The following is a 23,783-nucleotide window of genomic DNA, read 5'->3' on the forward strand; positions in this document are numbered from 1 at the left end:
AGATAACCAAGGTTATCTTACATTACCTAAGATTTTGAAGGGAATCACATTCCCTTCAAAATCCTATGTGGAGGGAATATGACATTCCTTGGGAATGTCAGATTCCCTAAGATAATATGAACCAAACACCGGAATGTGAGCTTTGGAATGTCACATTCCCTTGGTTATGTTATATAACCTGAACCAAACGCCCCCTTAAAAAAAACAAGGAGAGAATATTTGCATTACAACATTTGAAAAAGAAAATGAGAATATTTGAATTAACGTCCAATCAAATGCCTCAAAACGCCATGACTGTCATCTGCATTCTGTATTTCTGTAGGCTGTAGGCTTTAGGCTGTAGCTCTCCATAGCGCCCAATATACTCCCCCTCCTTCTCTCTTTACACTCTACTATCTTTCCAATTTCCAAAACCCTAAGGCGTTCCAATTTCCAGAACCCTTCCTTCTCTCTCTACACTTCAACTCTTTTCCTTTCCACACCAACTTGTGTATACGTATCATCTGTATATTTAGATAGACAGCCGTTATGTCCTACAAGTATCGGTGAACTGATCGATCATCCGCCTCCGGTGCATGTACAACACCATCGCTCTCCAACTTTCTCTCAGAGGTTCTGTAACTTCTCTCAAAGTTTTTATTTTTATTTTTGGAATTGAAAACAGAAAAGGATTCGTACTGTATTTATGTATATATTTATATTCACTCACAAACTTACGTATATATGAAACTATGAAATTCAGTAATCCCTTTCTTACAACGGGAAGAAGAGTAGCATGGGCAGTTCTTAACTTCTTATGTAATAGTTTCCATTGAAATGACCTACTTCAAAATCTTTAATTTTTTAGAATTTAAAAAGAAAAAAAGTAGGATTTTAGTATAGTTTTTAAAACTTTGATTTGAATTTCGTACTTGTTTTCTCAGTTGGCTACTTGTGCCCGGATTTTGGGCGCACCTACGGTCATTTCCAGAGCCCAATGGATATGCGTGAGGCACTTCTGGTAGAGGATGAAAAGGAAGGGATCAGAAGAAGAATTATAGCAGAAGAGATTGATCGAGTAAGGATCTTGAATGCTGAACTAAGGAGGGAGCCTATGATGCCAAGGGTTGGGAGGTTACCTCCTTCTTCTTCTGGAGGATTCTTGATGGGGTTTGAACCTAGGTTCCCACCTCTGGAACAACAGCCGCAGCAGGTTCAGGAAAGAATGGTAATGCCGTCTGGTGAGAGGCTGGGTTTGGGGATTTCAAGTGCTGGAATGCCTGCAAGTCGTGAATTTGGTTATGTTGAGATGGTGCCATTTAAGGAGCGAAGGGTTGAATTAAGCAGTTCAGAGGTACCTTTTGAACAACGGAGTGTGACACCAATGGTCTCAGAGATGCCTTCTAAGAACCATGGTGTACAATCTCGAATTTTGGAGTTGAAGCCGAAGCCTCCCTCTAACCCTGAGCAGATGAGTAAGGAACTAAACATTTCAGGGGTGGGCGCCACCACTGAGCATGACAAAGAGAACGACAAATTGCTGGTAACTATGCCTTGTGCATTCTTCTTTAAGTCTCTGATCTGATGCTTGTCCATCCACATGTGAATTTAGCATTCAATGAAGTGTCAATAATTTCTTTATAGAGTAGAAGTATTGTGATTGATGTTTAATGGTTAAGCATCTCTTCTTTAATGGATTTAATCTATCTGGCAATGCATTTTTGTTACTGTACTTTAATATTGGAGCTTCTTGTTTTATTTTATCCTTTGCTACTTGAGTGAAATTCTTGTAATGATTGAGATTTATTGTTTAAATATTCAGTTCAGAGATGCTTATAAGTTTGTGTGTTGAACTGTCAATACCATATCTCTGAATGTATAGTAGTTGATGTTGAATCTTTCAATTGCAAATATCTTTGATTGATTTAAATTTCTTTTTTGTTAAAATGTATTTGAGTTTTGTGACATGCTAAGTAATTATATTTTTCCTGGTTGCTATATATAGTTATCTTGAATATAGGTTCTCATGAAATACTACTGTTTTTATTTTTTGTTTTTGATTTAAGTATGATGTGATGTGTATATTCTGCATCTATATCTTCTTTGAAGATCTTACCTCTGCATGTTTAGTTGTAGATTTCTGAAATTAACAGTTGCTCTCCAAAGAATGGCATGCCCATGGGCTATTCAATTTTGATGGATGGAAATGATTTGGTGACGGTTCTTCCTAGCTCCTGATTTGCCCTCAACACTGCTCCCTTTCCTTCTTGTGCTTTAAGTTACAGTCCTTTCTTCCTTAGTTCCATTGGGGTTAGGCCTAAAATGTTCTGTCCATAGCAAAGGGTGATGGCCAATGGTTAAAGCAGTTTTTCGTTCATTATCTTTATCTATAAGCTACTCTTTTCACTGAGACAATTTGCACTTATCTTAGTTCAAGCTGATGGTTTTATAGTTCTAGTTTTTATTTATTCGTACATTTTATAGTTCTGGATCATCAAAATATATGAAATAGGCATTTATTATTAGATTAGAGTTCTGAACATCTTTTAATAGAAAATGGAGGTAGCACCAAAATTAAGAGGTAAATAGTCACTTAAGGATATTGGATGTTGTTGTGCAATCTGAGTTATTATAATTTTTGTGAATAAGAAGCACTTGTTTGAGAAGATTTCTTATCAGCCTATTCTTTGTTTGGTATAGTGGTGTTAAATGTTTAAGATTATCTTCTTCAGGATCCAGATTTGTTAGGAGCAGAAGGCTCCACTGTATTCTCTGTTGAAATGATTATTCTGAATTCATTGGGTGAAGTTTAGGAGTTTAGCTTCCCTAGAAGTTATGAGTGTATACTGATGCAAGTGGCTTTGTAATATCTGTAAGACAGAGGATTAGAATTAGCCCAATTGATCCAATAGCCCGAGTAATCTACAAGCCCATGAAAATTAGCCCGTAAAGATAAATTCGACACAAGCCTACCTGGAGCTCCAGAAAGGGAATTTACGTATTTTGCCCCTCTAGGTCTCACCTATAAAAGGGAGTAATGACAAATGGAGGGGGGGTTCTTGCTACATCACAGACAGATCTGAAAGACAACACTCTTAAATATAGTAATTTTCTTATTATAGCATTAGCAAGTTTTTCCCTTATTGTTTCTTTTATGTCTTTTTCCTATGAAAGAAGTGAGTAGCTGAATAGGTATCGATTTCATGGTCAAAATTACATACATTACCTTTGTTATGCACTTTGTCCCAAGCGTATTAAATACTAATGAATAGCTGATTGTGCATTGTTATAGGCTAAGCCTAATGTAAATCTCTCAGGAGTGAAGCGGAGGGAAGAAATGGCAGCAGAAGCGGTTAGAAGCAGTGATCTCCCAACAAATGGAGTCCCAAAGAAGAAAATTAAAAATGGGTGGGGTTGTGCACTTTGCCAGGTTAGTGTGACAAGTGAGCGTGACCTGAACTCACACCTAAAAGGAAGGAAACACAAACACAAGTCTATGGAGGTTGCTTTGACAGCACAGGGGAATGGGAAGAGTTTAAGAACTGGTGGTTTCCCCGAGGAACACAAACCACTTAACCTTGATGCCACACTAGATGTTCCAATGGCTGAGAAAAAACAGAAAACGGGAGAAACTGCCAGCATTCCTGAAGGTAAAGATGCTACATTGTTGCAGATTGAGCATAATGCAGACAACTCAAGGAATGATAAAGAGGAAGCTGGAAAAGGTGCTGAAAAGGTTTAGCAAATGCTGTTTAATGGAGCCATCATCAAAGTGTCAACCCAGAAGATTAGATTCTTAGCTTGCAGCAGACCATGAAATTCTCAAGCAGCAAAGAAGAATTTTTTGCATAGATCTCAAATTAGAGCATCTACACCAATGCATTTTTTGTGGTTTTTGGAATAGTAAAAACCAAGTGTGTAGTTTTTGCACAAATGGGAGATGGGGTTTTTGGTGTATTTTTCTTCTGCAAGTGCAAAGCTTTTGTGGGGTCCATTGATTGAGAAATAGAAACAAAGCATAATGCTTTTCTTCGCGTGTTGGAGACGCAGGCGCCTAGCCTAGCGCGTGTTGGTCTTTTTTTTTTTTTGGCTTTCTTCTCTCTCCTAATGGTATTTCAAAAAACGTGTAAAATGCATAGCTGATGAGGGTGCTCTTAAACAAGAAATCATCTAATTCGTGAATATGCAAGTCATGCAATAGGTATGACTTTTGACTTTGAAACATCCTTGGCATAATTGCATGCATCTAAAAGTCCCCCTCTAAATGCAGAGGAGAAAAATATTGATTAAGTAGTGCAAAGCTTGACACTTGAGTACTAGTATTTAGAATATTCGAATTAACATGCAGTGACAACGTATTATCTTATCAAGTGGTTGAATGAATCTTGAATTTTTAGGTGAGAAATTTAGAGTAAGTGACATGTGTATCACCTTAGAGTTTGTGCAAGTTCTGCAACAAAAACAAGTAATGACCACAAAATCTTAGGATACTGTAATTGCTTTCAAAAGACTATTCATAGTCTTCTGTAGAGGCGGCTAGCCCCACACCCTCATCTAAGTGATTTTATTAAGTTCATTTTATGATTAAAAATAATTTATGTTTAACCTCTCAAATATCTAGTGATAAGCCCATTAAGTCAATTTTAATACGACAACCCATCTCTTACAACACGTTTGGTATATAGAATGAATCTATACTATATATAAAAACAAAATCCTGAACTTTAACTTCCCGTCCAATTCCTAAAAAATATCTCTTTCTAATAAAATATATTGTTTTTTGCTTTTCTATTCGTAGTATGGTATAATTCTAGGTTAAAATTCATATTCTAATATATTATAAAATAGTGTAATATAATTCCTATTCTAATCTATATCTATACTCTATGGATAGTTATGTTGTGCATCGATGCCAAAACGACGTTGTTTTATTAAAAAACGCGCGTCTCCCCTTTAAAAAAAATTCAGGTTCGATTTCCAGCAACAACATTATATTGTTCATTCATTCTGGAATTTTAGTTCATAGATTATGAAATTATAGTTCATTGATTATGGAATTATAGTTCATCGATTATGGAATTGTAGTTCATCGATTTTGAAATTTTAGTATATAGATTATGGAATTTTAGTTCATTCATTCTGGAATTTTTAGTTCATCGATTAGATTATGGAATTATAGTTCATCGATTATGAAATTATAGTTCATCGATTATGGAATTTTAGTTCATATGTTGTTGCTGGGAATCGAACCTGATTTTTTTTTTAAGGAGAGACGCGCGTTTTATTAAAACGACGTCGTTTTTGCATCCGTATGCACCATGCATGGTGCATACGGATGCACAGCATAATTTGCCATACTCTATACTATATATATATAAAAACAAAATCCTAAACTTTAATTTCCAGGCCAATTCCTAAAAAATCTCTCTTTCCGATAAAAATATGTTGTTTTCTACTTTCCTATTCGTACTATAATTCTAGGTTAAAATTCATATTGTAATATTATAAAATAGTGTAATATAATTCCTATTCTAATCTATATCTATACTCTATACTACTATATATAAAAACAAAATTCTAAACTTTAACTTTCCGCCCAATTCCTAAAAAATCTTTCTTTCTGATAAAAATATATTGTTTTCTACTTTTCTATTCATACTACAATTATAGGTTAAAATTCATATTCTAATATTATAAAATAGTGTAATACAATTCCTATTATAATCTATACTATATATAAAAACAAAATTTTGAACTTTAATTTCCCGTCCAATTCCTAACAAATATCTCTTTCTAATAAAATATATTGTTTTCTGTTTTCCTATTCGTAGTATAATTCTAGGTTAAAATTAATATTCTAATATTATAAAATAGTGTAATATCATTCCTATTCTAATCTATATCTATACTATATATAAAAATAAAATCCTGAACTTTAACTTCCCGCACAATTCCTAAAAAATATCTCTTTCTAGGGTTTTGGTTAAAAACTTTGTGAAGGCATAACTTTTGACTCCTTTGTCCGTTTTGGACAATTTTTTTTTTTTTTTCAAATCGCGTATTTTATCGAGATTTACCCACCGCAAACAGCCATAGGCGGTTTGCCCCACCAATTTCTCAAAATAATGCTTCTTTAGCTCTTACTTTTAGTTTTTTTTTTTTTTAATGTATTTTGATGGTTTCAACAATATTTCAAACAATTTTATAGCCACTTAAATAAATATTTTGTAAGAAAAAAGATAAGAACCTTATGTTATTAGTGAATTTTGATAATTTTTAATTTTTTTTTTACATTTAAAAAAAAATATCGACGCCTAGGCGCCCCCTCGGCACCTAGGGGGCTCCTATCGTGTTTTGCAACCTTGATATATATATATATATATATATATATATATATATATATAATTCAGTTTCCGTGCGGTTGTGTGGTTAAATCTGAGCCATTGATCTTGCCTAAATCAACGTCATGGATTAACAATGATTAAAAAAATGTGGTGGCAATTTGGTCATTGCATCTAGGGCAAATTTAAGGTGCGTGATTTTTCTGCTTAAGGTGCGTGATTTTCCTTCTTAAGGTGCATGAGTTTTGTGCTTAAGGTGCATGGTTTTTTTACTGTGTGGCTTAAGGTGCGTCAATTGTTGAAAAAGTAAGTGCATCAATCTAAAGCTTTAGGTGCGTACGTGGTTTTCCCTCTTAAGGTGCATGGTTTGTGTGCTTAAGGTGTGTTAGTTGTTGAAAGTTAAGGTGCGTCGGCCTAAAGCTTTATGTGCATGATTTTACTTCTTAAGGTGCGTGATTTGTATGTTTAAGGTGCGTCAGTCAGTTGTGGAAACTTAAGGTGCGCCATTTTAAAACTTTAAGTGTGTGGTTTGTGTACTTAAGGTGCGTCATTTTAATGCTTAAGGTGTGTGATTTATGTTCTTAAGGTGCTTTGTTTGCGTGCTTAAAGTACGTGGTATGTGTATTTAAGGTACGTCATTTTAATACTTATGGTGCATTGTTTTTGTGTTAACCATATAACCATACAAAAAGCTATCTCTGCACTAAAACTCATCCCTATATATATATATATATGGGTATCCCCCTTCCTTTGTAATAAAAAAAAATATATATATATAACATTTTTCAATATAAATATTACATTTGAGCGACACAACTTTTTGCCTTAACCATATATAATTATTTGAAGGACTAGAAATGCAACCCATTAGCTAGCTAGGTTTGACTCACACAATGGAGCAGCCTTGTGAATAGGTGTCATAAACGGGTTGGTAAACCGGATATGGCGGATAAGGTCTGCAATAACACGGGTATGGTTTGCAGCAAATTGGGCATATTTTGCATTTTTCTTTCTTTTTCTCATCGTCTTTGTCGTCTTTGTCATCTTTCTTCTTCTTCTCTTTATCCTTGTCCTTGTCGTCTTTGTCCTTGGATTTCACTTCTTCAATTGTTAGAATTTCAGCGCACCTGAATTTCTTGTTTAGTCTTTTCATCAGAATATACGAATCAATCCCTTCTCCATTCACTACCAAGTGGTTTTTCTCTTCTACAATATCCACCGATTTCACTCCTGCGTCCATCAAAATACCTTATTGTCCATGCATATACATTGTCCATAATTCTACAGACATGTTGAACTCTAAAACTTCAATTCCAATGTAATGTATGTGTTATATATATATATATATATATATATATATATATATATATATATTAGTGATCATGTGAGAACCACCCTCCCCAGGAGTACATAAGAATTAACATAGTGCATTAAAAAATAAATTTACGGATAAGATTAGTTGGAGAATTCAATATTGGCGTGTGCATATGAAGCATGTGTTGTGTGCATAATTAGTCATGTATGCATATTAAGCATGAGTTGTGTGCAATGTGTGTGCGTGTGGACACATCTACACCATCCATCTTGAGAAATAAAAGGCTAAGATCTTACTATTACTAAATTTTTAAGTTTGCAATAATTATAAAATGAATAACATTTTTAAAAGTTTTCAATAATTATAAAATTGACCATGTATTTTTTACTAAACCTTCAACTATTGATGAAACATGATGAACAAGTGAGATTAGTCATTTGATCCTACCCCTATATATATATATATATATATATATATATATATATATATATATATATATATATATACATACACACACTTTCCATCTTGAGAAGTCAAAGGCTAGAATTTTACCATTACTAAACTTTCAAGTTTGCAATAATTATAAAATGAACATTGTTTTGAAAAGTTTTCAATAATTATAAAATTGAACCCATATCTTTTTTTTTTTAATTAAAATCATTAACCATTGATGAACCTGATGAACGGCTGAGACCAGTCCTCACTTTTTAAAAGAGGACTCTATTCTCATTTGATCATGCCCTTGTAAATTGAGTTTCAATTAGAGCTTTTTAATGATATGTTTTTTATAAATTAATTTTATTTGTATATAAAAAGAGAAAAATAAATTTAAGTTGGAAAAAAAAAAAGAATTTCTTGAGTGGATGTTGTTATATGTACCATGATTCATGATATAATTATTATATTGTGTGTGTTGTGGCCTGTGGGTAGAGATGTCAATCGAGCCAGCTCGTTCAGTTTCATGCTAGTCCTATTGGGCTTATCGCTTCAGACTTATAAGTTTTTTTTGGTCGTGTTTAAAATTCTTGGCCTTAACCCTACAACCTTGGTTGGCGTGCTCAACTAAAACTTTGACATTTTTAAATTAACATTTTAAACTTTCAATTTTAATAAACTAGCGCATAAACACTAATGTATATAAACTTATACATCATTCAATCAATATAAACATCAACTAAAATAATTAATATTTTTTTGAAAGTTACTGATTCTATTACATTGTAGTATCTATTCATATACTTTCTCAACCTACTGAAACACAAAGAACCAATAACGCCTCCACTGAGGCTCGAACTCATAATCTTCCAAATGGAAGTCCAACCCGGGTACCATTAGACCACATAGTCCTGGTAATAATTAATATATTTACACTATAATATAATTTTTTTTTAATTTTTCATTATTTGTTTTCATAAAAATATTTTATTTTGTAATAAATTTATTAAAATTTTAGTTACAAATTAAATAAAAATTATTAAAGATGAGCTTACATATAATTACATATATATTTTGTTCCACATCATATTACTTGTAAAACAAAAAAGATAGCCTTAAATATCTCGAGCTTTTAGACTAGCCCACTGAACTTCGGGCTAACCCATTTAGACATCAAGTTTATCAGTTTCAGACTTATTGAGATAAAATTTCTTGACCCTTTAATTTATTGAGTTAGTCCATTGATTTTGGGTTAATATTGAGATCTCTACTAGTGGGTAGTATGTAAAATTCAAAACTCAAAAGGAAACAAGGAGTAAAGAACCAAGGACCTTGTAGCCCGAAATTTCTGTGTTTTAGTAGGTTGAAAAAGTAATTATGAACAGATACTGCATTGTAATAGAGTTAAAAAAAAAAAGAGTAAAGAAAGGTTAAAAACTTAGAAAGCTGGACATACCCATACATCTTAAGAATTGAGTTTTGGGGCTTATTGACATCGAAATTTTGGTAGATATGAAAAATTTTGAATGATAAATTCTTATCATTTGTATATATTTTTTGATATAAAGTTTTAAATTGTTTATTTTATGTATTTACAATTATATAAAAAAAAATGGTCCATATTGAATTTTCGCAAGGATCTTATTTTTTTTTTTTTCAAGATTGGTCCTGAATAGATCCCACTAATATTTATGATTATTAGGAAAGAATATATTTATTTAGATATATGAATGAGATCAAGATATTGAGTAATGATATAAAAGATTTTAAAGTCACAACTATGGAAAAATGTCTTATGATACTGTGATACTATCACACCGATCCTCATCTGTGAGGCAAATCAAGTTTTTCATAAATATTATAATTCTTTTCATAACTCTTCAACCATTGATACATATTTTGATTTGAAAGTATTACATTTTCATCAAAAGTATCACATTTTTCTTTGTAAGGATTATTACACTTTCTCTCATAATTAACTGTTTAATCACTAAATATTATATTTTGATTTAAAAATATTATATTTTCTCTTATAAGTAACGACAATTTAAATTACTATGTTGACCTGACTCATCTTATAGAAGACTCACCGCACAACTATTTGTAATCATTAAGGATGTTCTTAGGTTACGTATATACATCTTTAGATATTTCTGTAGTAGAGGCTAGTGACTAGAGGTGGCCACGGGTAGGTTTAGGACTGAACCAGCCCTGAATCAACCCGGAAAAAATCAGGCATGGGCTTCACCGGGCCTAGGTCGGGCTTAGCCCAGACCGGGACCGACTTGTACAAGGCTGATCCAAGTCCTATTAAAAACAAGCCCGGGGCGCATCTCGAAACCGACCTAGGACAGCGTTCAGGCATGGCCCAAGCCCCTAGCCGGGCTAGGCACGGCCTTGGCCCGAACTTTGGCCCGTATGAGTTTGAATTAAAAAATAAAGTGTTTTCAAGTCCTTTTAAATAATGCTTCTTCCAATACTAGGTTTATAGATTTTTTACTTGAAACCTTACATTTACCTGTTAATTGTCAATTATTGCATATTATATATTGTACCCATGTTCTAAGTTTATATGTTCAAGAAGGATGACTTCAAGTTTGAGTGATTTTGTTAAACCGATTAGAAATTGTGCTAAATGACTTAGATACAATATAAACAAAAACAAACACAAAACCTAACTTTAAAATATTGTGTGCACAAACATGAAATAGCATGATTTTAAAATAAAAAGACATCGTAGTTTAAAAAATAAAATGACATTTAAAATATTAGAAAATATTATTAAGTTTTAATTAAAATGAATGGTTCAAATATTATTTTTAAAAAATATTAATTAGCATTATTGTATCAAATATTATTTCAAACAAAAAAATCATAATTATTATATATATATATATATATATATATATATAACAAAAGGAAATAAATAATAAAAATCCCGAACCTAGCCCTAAACCGGCCCACAAAAGGCACGGGACCGATTCGGGCTGGGCCCGGCACGAGAACAACCCAAATAAATTAGGGCCAATCCTAGTCTATGCTAGCCTAACCCCAAGATCGGTCGGGCCCGAACTTTGACCACCTCTACATACTAGTGACTCATTTTCTATTAAAACCAATTTTACCACCACATAAGGCATTAAGTTAATAAAAATTCCAGACAATTTTTAGTAAATGATCAGATAATTGACTTAATAATTATAAATTTCTAAATTTTACTTTTTATGAAAATTAATTATTAACTTTCTTGATTTGAACAAATTAACTATGAACAATCTAAGTTGATTTGCAGAATACTCATCAATCTAAAAGCATCAAATTAAAATTAAACATGATATCTCATCATATTTCTTTCATCATTCCAATTTGCAGATAAATTTTCTAAGAAAAAAAAAAACTTTAAAATCAGTGTAATAGCTATGATTAATTTTGTATTTCCGAGAAAGCATACCATATTGTTTTGCATCAACAAAAGTGAATTTATGTATTATTACCTTTTGTAGACACTGCAATTTTCATGGCCAGAGCTCGACATTTATCTGTGCTTACAGGCAAACTGATAATAATCTTTTTCTGCAAATTATAAATTAAAGAAAATACAAATAAAACCAAAACCATTCAATTGTTAATAATTAATTAATTGCAAAAATGCATACCTTCATGCTCAAAATACCCTTCCAGCGTCTGAGTTCTGACACCAGAAATTAGGTTCTGAGAAGATTTTGAGATGTTTATATAGGAGAAATGAGATATATTTATATACATGTACGGAGATCACAAAGTGAACCTAATACTATAATATAATGTTCATTATATACATACTATGTTTAAATTATTTGTTGTCAAGTACAAATTAAATACTCCAAATATTTTTATTTTTACTCTACTTACAAACTATATATTATTGAATTAAATAGTAAAGTCAATTTTAATTTTCAATTAACATATCATGAAAAAAAAAACTAAATATAGATCGAGTAATATTAAATCATAATGTCAATTATATTTTTGTTAAATGTGCATCATGTTTGAATCAAATTTAATAGAGATTAATATAATTAGGGGAAAAATTATCTTTGGTTTCTCAAATATTTATGGTGATTCCTTACTGTCAAAATTAAGTTGCAAAACATATTTTCAATTTAGTAAGATTTTGGATGTTTTGGTCTTTCAGCGAATGGAAACATAAAAGTTATTTCTTCTGAACTTAATTTTTTTTCTTGAAAGCTACTGACTCTATTACATTGTAGTATCTGTTCATTTATACTTTCTTAACCTGTTGTAGCACAAAGAGGATCTCATGACCTCCCATATGGGAGAGTCACTACATGCCATCTGAGTACAAATTTAAACTGAAATTGAGAACACAAAAATACTAAAACGTTCATAAATTAAACATTTATAAACTTTTTTTTCCCAAAAGATTGAATCCCAACTCCAAGAGCCCTCCGCACCCGGTTCGAGAGAATATTTGGGAGAATGTAAATCACGGTTACTCAATGGTTTATCAGACAGGGGGCAAATGTCAGTACGCACAAAGGATCTGCCCACTTTAATTTGGACATAATCCTCACACTACCGCTATCGAGGTTCAAACCTTGGTCTCTTCTCTTAAATACTGCATGCTAACTGATCAATTATGCTGTATTTATAACTATTTTTTTGTCTATTTTTTTTTTATCTAGTGAACTAAGCCGGTGCGGGCAACATATATAAATTAGTAATCTAATGGTGGGGTATGCTGCAGGTTTAACAACCGGACGACTCAACTGATTCCAAATGGTTTTCTTGCAATGTCTCTTCTAATCTAATTTATTTACTACGTTTTTTTTTTTTTTTTTTTTTTGTTATATTATATTATATTTGTGATTTTATATTTATGTAGATTTCCATCTAATATTATTCTTAGGAAGGAATGGTAGATCAATGATTTAAGTTTGGTGAGAACTTTACTCCTTCACTCTAAAAATAAAATAAAATTTTCCCTTTTTTATACGTGTAAATATGTGCTACAACAACTACCGTTTGACGTTGTCAAGAGGAATTCAACTGGTATTGATCAATCAAATTTGTTGATGATTGGAATTTATAGTCTCTAGGTTCATTTACTTTATTTTATTTTTTCAAAATTTAGGCAATCACATTTTTACCGGACTAATCCTAATCCCCCACAAGCCTGATGGCATTTAGTGACCTCTCCCATGTGGGAGGTCATGAGATCAAGCCTCAGTGCAAGGTTGTTGACTTTTTGTGCTTCATTAGGTTGAGAAAGTATATTTGAATAGATACTACAATGTAATAGAGTCAGTAGCATTCAAATACAAACCTACTGAATATTCCTTTAACTATTTATTATTCTTATTTCTTAACTTACTCATTGTTTATTTATTATTCTTATTTCTTAACTTATTGTTTTCATAAGGAAGGTCTTAGGTTTGAACCATCCCAATCAAAATTGACATAATTGTTAAACATATACTATGAATATGTTAGAGTATATTAAAAAAAATACAATATAATAGCTAATGCCTAATGTGATTGCGCTCTCTCTAGCCAGAGCTTCTTGGTATATTGGTCGGGAGGTGTGGGGCACAGATATCCCTCATTTTATTCGTGATTTGATTTCGCAATAATAGTTCGCTTTGATGGTTGTTTAAAAAAATGCAATATAAAATGTAACATTAACTTTGGTTAATTAATTAGAATCATGCATTGGGCATTGATGAAACGGTACACTTAATTTACAATATATATTCAACACAGATGAGAAACTATGCCTATTATCATTGTCTTTTTAGGGAAGGAGGATTTGGTTCTATTTTTCAAGGTGCACCGCGCCAAGATACTAAAATTGCAGTGAAGCACACCGAGAGACTAAATCAAATCAAGAATTCATTTACGGCGGGAGTGGCAACAAGCAGAAGCATGAATCACGCCAATTAATAGGGTTTTATGTTGTAAAAACTATGCTTAGGGGTACTATCCAGTGAGAGTGCTTCCTTCTAAAACTGTTATTACCCGCACCAGTTAATCCAACATTTCTGTCACAGGTCATAATTATGCATTTTTGAAATATTTATTTTATGAAAACTTTGATAATCTTGCATTGATATACGCCAGGATACTGAATGATACTTTGATAAATTCTGAAACACTAAATTAAAACTACACATTGGGCATAGGATTATTCGAGCAATGTGCGTGTGGTAATAACAATAACAATAACAATAAACAATAAACAATAACAATAATAACAATAATAACAATAACAACAACAACAACAACAACAACAACAACAACAATAATAATAATAATAATAATAATAATAATAATAATAATAATAATAATAATAATAATAATCTATCTATATATATATAAAAGTAAAATCCTCCTAACAAATTTTCCCCCCAAAACTTTTGTAGTAAAACATATTTGGTAAGTAAATGTCAAATGGAAAATAAATAATAATAATAATAATAATAATAATAATAATAATAATAATGTTGTTGTTACCTTAAATAAATAAATTATTATATTTTCCCTTAAATAAATAAATTATTATACTTTCCTTTTGAATTAGTATTTTCTACCTATAAATACAATGACTTCTTCAATCAAAGAATCTCAGACTCATTTCTCTGCTTTCTTTTTGTATGAATTTTTTATATTTTTCTAACTATATTCTCACGTACTTCAATATGTTTTGCAATTTATATCATCTGGTATGAGTTTGAAGATACTTAAGAAGGCTTTGCTTCAACAAAAGGAAATTGAGGAGGAAGAGCATTTGTAACAGAACTCTGTTGGTTTAGTTTTTATGGAAGATTGTAGAGATGCGATCGAGGATGATAAAGACGGTAATTTTGATAATTTTGTAAGATTTTCTAAAACTTAGAGTTGGTATGTTGACTTCGAGATTTGTACATGCCATTCAAGTTTCTATGTTTTTTTTTACCAAGCAGAGTTCATTTTACAACATTTTTATAATTAATTAATATATATATATATATATATATATATATATATATATATATATATATATCACAACTTGAGTAGAGTGTTTGTTTAACCTATTAAATTAAAAAAAAAAAAAAAAACTGGAATCCTGGAACCAGTTTTTTTTTTTTTTTTTTTTTTTTAATTTAAATAATTAATTTTTAAAATTTAAATTTTAAAAAATAATTAATTTGGAAGGATGACCTGTTGGAAACCTTCTAATTGAAAAAATTGTTTGAAATTGATTAGTTTAGGGACCTAATTGTTGGTTTTTTAAGTTCAGTGGCCTAATTGTTTTATTGTGTGCAGTTCGATGGCCTATTTGACCCTTATTCCTAATAATAATAATAATAATAATAATAATAATAATAATAATAATAATAATAATAATAATAATAATAATTAGTAATATTATTGTTCAATATAATATTTAAAAAAAAAAACTTATTTCAATTGGTAATGTATATTCTATATTAATCTATATTTATATTCTATATTAATTAATAAAAACAAATCATCCTTTACAAGCTCCCGCCTAAACAATTAATAATAATATGAAAAAATAAAAAAGAATGGAAGGAAGTCGTACCCCCAAACAATTAATAATAATATTGGAAAGAAAATTAATAATAATATGGAAGTATGGAAAATAATGGAAGGAAATATTATTCATGTGAATGTTTTCTACACTCTGAAAAAATGAAAAAAAATCAATAAGCAGTATAAGGAAAATAATCATTAAGATATTTTACAATTAATCTTTTACGAAAGATTTTGCGTAAAAAATAACAAACGAATTGGTTATTACTAATTTAGTCTTATTTTACTATTAATTTTTATGAAAAATTCTGCATAAAAATTAATAAAATCGGTTATTAATAATTTAGCTTAATTTTACTATATTAATCTTTAAGAAAAATTCTGCGTAAAAAATGTAATAGAATCGGTTATTAATAATTTAGCTTTATTTTACTATTAATCTTTAAGGAAGATTTTGTTAAAAAATAAAATAGAATTAATTATTAATAATTTAAATTAAAATTAAAGTACATATATTTTCCTATTCGTAATACAATTTTACTTACTGTTTTACAAAATCTTCAAATAATAATTGGTAATATTATTGTTCAATTATAATAAAAACTTTAATTTTAATTGGTAATCCATATTCTCTATTAATTAATAAAAACAATATCATCATTTACAAGTTCCCGCCTAAACAATTAATAATAATATGAAAAAATAGAAATGAATTGAAGGAAGTCGTACGCCAAAACAATATAGAATAATATTGGGAAGGAAATTAATAATAATATGGAAAAATAGAAACGAATGGAAGAAAATGTTAGTCATGTGAATTTTTTCTACACTCTGAAAAATGGAAAAGAATCAATAAGCAGTATAAGAAAAAGAATCATTAAGATACTATTAATCTTTTAGGAAAGATTTTGCATAAAAAATTGAATAGAATTGATTATTAATAATTTAACCTTATTTTACTATTAATCTTTAAGAAAAATTCTGCCTAAAAAAATGTAATAGAATCGGTTATTAATAAGTTAGCTTTATTTTACTATTAATCTTTAAGGAAGATTTTGCTTAAAAAATGAAATAGAATCAATTTATCTATATCTATATATAATTAAAAACAAAATCATCCTAATTCATTTTCCCTCCCAAACTTTTGTAGTAAAGCTTATTTGGTAAGTAAATCTCAAATGGAAATTAAATAAAATCTATTAATTCATAAATAATAATAATAATAATAATAATAATAATAATAATAATAATAATAATAATAATAATCCAAACAAAACCATATACAAATTAAAATTAAAATTAAAAAAAAAAAATAAGAAGAACGCAAAGGTGGCTTCCCTTTGTAAATGATGTGGATCATTTCGATCCCACATTGAAGAGCTCCTCTATATAAGAGGATCATTGCTTCTCTTACAAACATATAATTGCTTGCCCATCAATGTGGACAAGTATTGAGAAGTCCAAAGATTTTTTTTTTTTTTTAGTATTATTGACTCGACAAATTATGCTGTGGCACCGTGTCCACCTTGCAAAGTAGACACAGTTCAAAAATTGTTCATAATTATGAATATATAGTTCTATAATTTGAATATATAGTTCTATAATTATAAACATAGTGTTGTGAGCATTATTATAAACATATTGTTATGTAATTATGAATATAGAGATTTAATAATTGTGAATATGAAATTCAAAAATTATGAATATATATATATCCAAACAAAACGATATACAAACATTTATAATAATAATAATAATAATAATAATAATAATAATAATAATAATTTAGTTTTATTTATTATTTATTATTATTTATTATTGGGGGTTAGGAAAGATTAACTCAAAATATATGTGTTGTTTTAGATTTTAGCAGTTTGGAGCAAATTACTTAGTTATTAAATAATATTTTTGGTGTTTTGATTAAAGATAAATTGTTAAAATGACGAATTTGTCAATAATAATAATAATAATAATAATAATAATAATAATAATAATAATAATAATAATAATAATCCAAACCAATATACAAAATAAAATTAAAATTTAAAAAAAATAAGGAGAAGACAAAAGGGAGTCACGGGCTCCCTTTGTAAATGATGTGGGATCATTTTGATCTCACATTGAAAATGTTTGAAAAGAGGAGCAATGCTCCTCTTACAAACATAATTGCTTGCCCATCAATGTAGGCAAGTAACCTAAAGGGTGTGGTTGAGTATAAGGAACTCATCCATCCTTGACCAAAGGTCAAGGGTTCGATTCTTGGATTTGGGAATGGAGCAGTCTTAAATCTCTAAGCCAGCTGTCCCATCCAAAAGAGGTGCTTACAATTTAGCGAGGAGATTAGTCACTGTGTCCAACGGTGGAAACCCTGGATTTACCAAAAAAAAAAAAAAATCAATGTGGGCAAATATTGAGAAGTCCAAAGTCTTTTTTTTTTTTTTTTTTTTTTTTTTTTTTTGGGTTAGAAGTAAAGGAAAATTAAAAATGGAAAGGAAATATTTTAATAATAATATTTTACATCATCAAATAGTAAAGACATATTTTTAAAAATAGTAAAGATAAATTAAAAATGGAACAAAAATATTTCATTAATAATATTTTACATCATCAAATTAAAATGGAACGAAAATTAGGTAAAAATATCACTGCATCTTTATTCTAATTGACTAATTGATTGGAAATAAAAAAGAATAATTAACTGAAAATGAATCCAATATTACTAATTGACTGAAAATATAAAAGGAAATGAATATTAATAATTGACTGCAAATAAAAAATGATCTATAATTGACTAAAAAAATGGTAAGATCATTGCATTTTAATTAAAAATGGAATGAAAATTAAAAATTGGAGGAAAATATTCCAATAATAATATTCTACATTATCAATAGTAAATGCATATTTTAAACAATAGTAAAGGTAAATTAAAAATGGAACGGAAATATTTCAATAATAATATATAGATCATCAATTAAAAATGGAACCGAAGTTAGGTAAAAATATCACTGCATTTGATATTCTAATTGATTGAAAATTAAAAAAAAAAAAAGAATAATTGACTGAAAATGAATCTGATATTACGAATTGACTGAAAATATAAAAGGATAACTAATTGAGTGATATTCTACCATTATATATTTTCACCCAAGTAACCCGTCCTGATGGAGAAGATGTTAGCTCTAGACGAAGATGAACAAGATTGTGTTGTCACTACCAATGTCGTCTACAAAGAGGTTTCAATAATGTGTAAATATAATCGGTGATATTAATTTTTTTTTTAAATGAAAAAATTGCTATATATCTAGACAAAAAAATATATCTTCCATACAAATGAATATGGATAGCAATTCATTTCTATAACTGAGTTGTTAGAGAACGAGCACATTTACCTAATGTATGAAAATACTAAACAATGATATAAAAACTCTTCAAAATTATAAGACCGCATCCGTACATCTAGACATTAGCTATTAATTTGAGCAATTATGTGCACAAATTCAAGCAATGATAACATCAAAATATATAAACGATTCAAATCATATCTTTAAGTGCACTATATAATATTTGATGTTCTAATTTAAATAATTATATATCGATTCATATATTCTTAATATATTACAACATATTCATTCCGTGCATCGCACGGGTGCAAATACTAGTAATAATAATAATAATAATAAGAGTTAATGAACAATTTGGTCCCTCAATTATTAGCGAACTGTCAATGTAGCCCCTCAATTGCTTATTCATCGATTTGGTCCCCGAAAACAGTTATTTTTAGTCGATTTAGTCCCTCAGGCCGTCTTCCGTCGGTGACCGGAGGGACTAAATCGACTAAAAATAATTGTTTTTGGGGACCAAATCGATGGCTGGAGGGACTAAATCGACTAAAAATAATTGTTTTCGGGGACCAAATCGATGAATAAGCGATTGAGGAACTACATTGACAGTTTGCTAATAATTGAGGGACCAAGTTGTTGATTAAGTCTAATAGTAATAGTAATAGTAATAGTAATAGTAATAGTACAACTACAACAACTTCTACTACTACTACAACTACAACTACAACTACTATCAGTATGTACTTTATGTGTTTTTTGACCGTGGTTATTCACACAGCTTATAGTCCACGCAATAATGATTGATTGATATATTGTACGCTGATAATAATGTAAATGAAAAATTGATTATCAAGATAGGTACATTTGAATTGGAAAATAAAGGTAAAAATTAAGGTTTAGAAGAAACTTTTGTCACACATTTAAATGGAAAGTGAGTTTGCACTAGTATAAATACAAATATTTTTTTGAAGGAATTTGAATTGTGAAGTATATAGACTCTTGTGCACCGGTGACTTGCGTACACGATTCAATCTTCTTGTGGCTTGCATCATATCAACAATGGCAATGTAAGTTTGGGCATTGGCAATGTAAGTTTGGGCAAATTATATCATGTACCGCGGTGCATAATTTGATGATTACAGTTTTATTTCATTTCAATTGCAGTTTCACTTAATAATATAAAAATAATACGTGAGACAGTGTTAGTGTAGTATCTGTTCATATACTTTCTCAACCTACTGAAACACAAAGAGCTAATAACGCCTCCACTGAGGCTTGAACTTACAACCTTCCAAATGGAAGTCCAACCCGGATACCATTAGACCACATAGTCCTGGTGACAGTGTTAGTTTAGATACACTGTAGTTTCAGTTAGTAATTAATACACAAAAAATACACACTCCGTTAACTGTAACGGTGTGCCGCTTTTTTATTTAAAGAAACGGTGCCGTTTTTAATCCCGGTGCACGTACACCACGGTCCACGATATATTGACCCGTAAGTTTGAAGAACTACCGCAGCAACGGTAACATTATATAGCTAGCTAGCATGCACAGTTTGCATACATTTTAGTGCTAGCTGTTCATTTGTCTTTGTCGTCACTACAACAGTCCTTTTTTTACTTCTTCTCCTCCTTTTCAATGGTGTGAATGTTGGCGCATTTGAATCTCTTCTTGATGCCTTTCATCAACTTGATGGAATCAATCCCTTCTCCTTTCACTACCAAGTGGTTTTTCTCCTCTTCAATGCCCACCGATTTCACTCCTGCATGCATGCATGCATCCATCCATGTGAGCAGGTGTGACAGTTAATGGTTTTTTTTTTTTTTTTTTAAGTTTCTATAGATATTCATTTTAGAATTTCCTAGTTATGTTTATCTTTAGAGTGCACTTAGCAACGATATAAAGTACACTCAACAATGATATAATCAGTGGCGGATCCATAAAATCATCTGAATTGGGGCGAATATTAAATGATGTTAGAAATGTCAATGACAAAATATCAAACAATCATAATAAGGTTAAATACAAAATACATTATAAATAACAATATATTTATGAGAAAATATGAAACATAATCAATTAGATAAAATAATTTGAATAACAATATATTCATAAATACTTTTAAATTTTAATTTCTTTTAATTAGATCCATTTTTCTAAATTAATTCAAATACAATAAATTAAAGTATATTATAAACTTGTATACTATATTAATTAAATGATTTATAAAAACTAGACTAAAAGAGCATTTAATTTGTTAATTAAATGATTCATAAAAAGTAAACTAAAAATATTTAATTTTTGTTGTAAGGAAATGAAAGAGAGAAGATAATTAAAAGTGTTGCTAATGAGATTTGAACCCATGACATAAGTCTTTCATAACATAAAATTTAAAATTCAACCAACTAAGCCACCCAAAGTATTGATATTCAACATAAATATAGGTTTTATATAATATTTCATGCTATATATGTATAGATATACATACATATATATAAAGGGGTGGGGTGGGGGGAGTGGGGGCAGCTGCCCCCGCTGCCCCCACACTGGGTCCGCCCCTGGATATAATGTGCACTCAAGGATATTGATAGTAATAAGGTTAGCGGAATATATTTATGGAAATGAGTAAACAAACTAGTAGGATTGCTAAAAGTTTGAATACAAGATTTGAACGTGTCTCCTATAGGAGCCAAGTATTTATATTGGCCATCGCCTATTCTTAGTACAATGGCTCCACACTTAATACAAACACAAATATGTTCCTAATAAGTGCAATGACTCCTTAATAACTGTAGCACACACCTTAATAAGTGTAGTAATTCTCCGTTAAGTGTAACGGTTCCACCTGCTCTCTCATATTAACTGTTTCTCTTGACATTACAGTTGACTACGTTAATCATATTGTTTTGACTCATCGATTGGTTCGGGTTGGACCAAAAGTGCATCGGGTTGAATCCAACACGTTATCCAATGCAAAAATGCAAAAGTGCATTGCACTTAGGTTTCTGATTTTAGAGTTTATGACTTAGTTTTTTGTTTTATTTGGTTTAGTAGTTAACTTTTCACTGCTTAAAGTCTAGCATTTACGATTTAGATTTAAACTTTTAGCTTTTTCGTTGATTTTATAAAATTTACCAAGTTTGCATATTTAGTTGTTAAAGATTAAATATTTAAGTGTTCAAGTTTGCATAGTGGAGTTGATGATAATTACGAAAATGCAACTACATTTTTTTAAAAAATCTGATTAAATCCGTCAAATTTTTACTGATGTAAGGCTGTGATTGGTTCTTATTTATCTCCTATGGTAATGTTCTCACAAGATCCTAAGCATATATATATATATATATATATATATATATATATATATATATATATATATATATATGATCTTATTTTAACACATTTAATTTAATAAAGTTGATATATGTTTAATAATTTTGTAGATGAATAAAATAAAAATAGCATGCCAACTACCATGTAATGTGATGACATCCGGTTACCATTTCAAATGGATTGTTATAGGTTCAAACTCCGGTAGTGGGAGTTTAGATTTTTTAAGCTGAGAATGTTTGAGAAAATATAGAACAAATAATATCTTCTAAACAATTATTAATACTTCAAAAAAAAAAAAATACTAAAGTTAGCATAGGATGTAATGAAAGTATGAAACATTTAAAAAAAAAAAAGAAGTAATATGCATTTCTCAAATATTTGGCACCATGTATATAAAGAAAATTAGAAATGGAAACCACATCAGCATAACATGAAACACACGAAATTGTATTGCATCTAGAAAAAGGACAAGTTACCTCCTACACCGGCTGCAATTTTCATGGCTTTAGCCCGGCATCTCTCGGTGTTTACCGGCAAACTGATAGTAATCTTTTGCTGCAAAGTAAAGACCTTAATTATACATTTATACATACTTAGTTTATAATTGACACATCCTTAATCTTGTTTATGGAAGACGACTTAGACCCACATACCTTCATATTCTTCGTTATTTTCGAGTTTTTGAGGTGGGACTTGGAGCTTTTGGCCTGGGTTAAGCATTGCTTAATTTATATATAAAGAGTATTGTATATATGCTTGAAAACGTCTAATTAATGACGATTAAGTTGGGGAGGGTTCAACAACCCGAGGACTCAACTTCCAAACGCTTGAGCTTGATGGTATTTATATACATGCTTCTCCCAAAAGGTTGAATTCCCAACCCCGGTCCGACAAAGCATTTGAGATGATGTAAATCACGGTAACTCAATGGTTCAGCGGACAGGGCCAAATGTCGGTGTACACAAGGAATCTGCTCACTTTGGACATAATTCCCACACTGCCGCCGCCGAGGTTCAAACCTTGGTCTCTTCTCCCAAATACTGTCCACTGAACTATTGAGCTAAGCATGTGCGGACTATTTATATACACTTACTATATAGACTAGCTAATGGGCACTCTTGCGCAAAATATGCCATACCCAATGGCATATTGATGATAGTATAAATGATAACGTTATAAATATCAACAACGTTTATATATATAAGAAAAAAAGAATTACATAAATAAAGATATTGAAGACAAGGCAAACAAAAACTCAATTATTACTTTAATAGCTTATTATGCCATATAAGGTTTAGGGATGATCACGGTTCGGTTCGAATCGAACTAGAAGGACGATTTCAGTTCCGGTTCAGAATTGGCTGGAATCTCCAGTTTCAGTTTGATAAAATCTAAACCGAAAAAGAAAATAAAATTGAACAATGCTATTGAAGGAGCCGGGGAGTCAATGACTTAAAAAAATACTACAACAAAAAATGTAAGAGAACTACGTGGGATTTGA

At 30.3% G+C, this 23,783-nt stretch overlaps 3 protein-coding genes across 6 annotated transcripts; 1 reads left to right on the forward strand and 2 right to left on the reverse strand.

Annotated features, from left to right (window-relative positions):
* The first annotated feature begins 277 nt into the window (after positions 1-277).
* On the forward strand, positions 278-4,312 carry LOC109173015. Of its 4 annotated transcripts, XR_002052833.1 has the most exons (4): positions 278-612; positions 924-1,522; positions 3,272-3,841; positions 4,125-4,312. XR_002052833.1 is itself a non-coding variant. In XM_019322269.1 (3 exons), the coding sequence occupies exons 1-3, from the start codon at positions 576-578 to the stop codon at positions 3,719-3,721; spliced, it is 1,086 nt and encodes a 361-aa protein (XP_019177814.1). In that variant the 5' UTR covers positions 278-575; the 3' UTR covers positions 3,722-3,935. The 4 variants fall into 4 exon arrangements, 3 of the variants coding, with proteins under 3 accessions (XP_019177814.1, XP_019177815.1, XP_019177816.1); XM_019322269.1 differs by lacking the exon at positions 4,125-4,312 and having other exon boundaries at positions 3,272-3,935; XM_019322270.1 differs by lacking the exon at positions 4,125-4,312 and having other exon boundaries at positions 942-1,522; positions 3,272-3,935.
* A 2,824-nt stretch (positions 4,313-7,136) lies between these two features.
* LOC109173110 (heavy metal-associated isoprenylated plant protein 16-like) lies at positions 7,137-11,786 on the reverse strand. Its single transcript, XM_019322366.1, has 3 exons — positions 11,727-11,786; positions 11,565-11,643; positions 7,137-7,550 (listed from the first exon to the last, which is right to left on the reverse strand). The coding sequence occupies exons 1-3, from the start codon at positions 11,730-11,732 to the stop codon at positions 7,207-7,209; spliced, it is 429 nt and encodes a 142-aa protein (XP_019177911.1). The 5' UTR covers positions 11,733-11,786; the 3' UTR covers positions 7,137-7,206.
* An 8,592-nt stretch (positions 11,787-20,378) lies between these two features.
* LOC109173113 (heavy metal-associated isoprenylated plant protein 47-like) lies at positions 20,379-22,993 on the reverse strand. Its single transcript, XM_019322367.1, has 3 exons — positions 22,936-22,993; positions 22,759-22,837; positions 20,379-20,711 (listed from the first exon to the last, which is right to left on the reverse strand). Exons 1-3 carry the CDS (start codon positions 22,939-22,941, stop codon positions 20,566-20,568), a joined length of 231 nt encoding a protein of 76 aa, XP_019177912.1. The 5' UTR covers positions 22,942-22,993; the 3' UTR covers positions 20,379-20,565.
* Positions 22,994-23,783: the final 790 nt, after the last annotated feature.

This window comes from Ipomoea nil, unplaced genomic scaffold, assembly GCF_001879475.1.
Source record: "Ipomoea nil cultivar Tokyo-kokei standard unplaced genomic scaffold, Asagao_1.1 scaffold0465, whole genome shotgun sequence".
In the NCBI taxonomy this organism is placed as follows: Eukaryota; Viridiplantae; Streptophyta; class Magnoliopsida; order Solanales; family Convolvulaceae; genus Ipomoea; species Ipomoea nil.

Bases quoted from the DNA above. Each gene is read 5' to 3' on its own strand.
- LOC109173015 (XM_019322269.1), top strand. From the start codon at position 576: ATGTACAACACCATCGCTCTCCAACTTTCTCTCAGAG. The intron at 613-923 runs GTTCTGTAACTT...TTGTTTTCTCAG, and splicing joins TCTCCAACTTTCTCTCAGAG to TTGGCTACTTGTGCCCGGAT. The intron at 1,523-3,271 runs GTAACTATGCCT...GCATTGTTATAG, and splicing joins AAGAGAACGACAAATTGCTG to GCTAAGCCTAATGTAAATCT.
- LOC109173110 (XM_019322366.1), bottom strand. The intron at 7,551-11,564 runs GTAATAATACAT...TGATGGACGCAG, and splicing joins AATTGCAGTGTCTACAAAAG to GAGTGAAATCGGTGGATATT.
- LOC109173113 (XM_019322367.1), bottom strand. The intron at 20,712-22,758 runs GTAACTTGTCCT...GCATGCATGCAG, and splicing joins AATTGCAGCCGGTGTAGGAG to GAGTGAAATCGGTGGGCATT.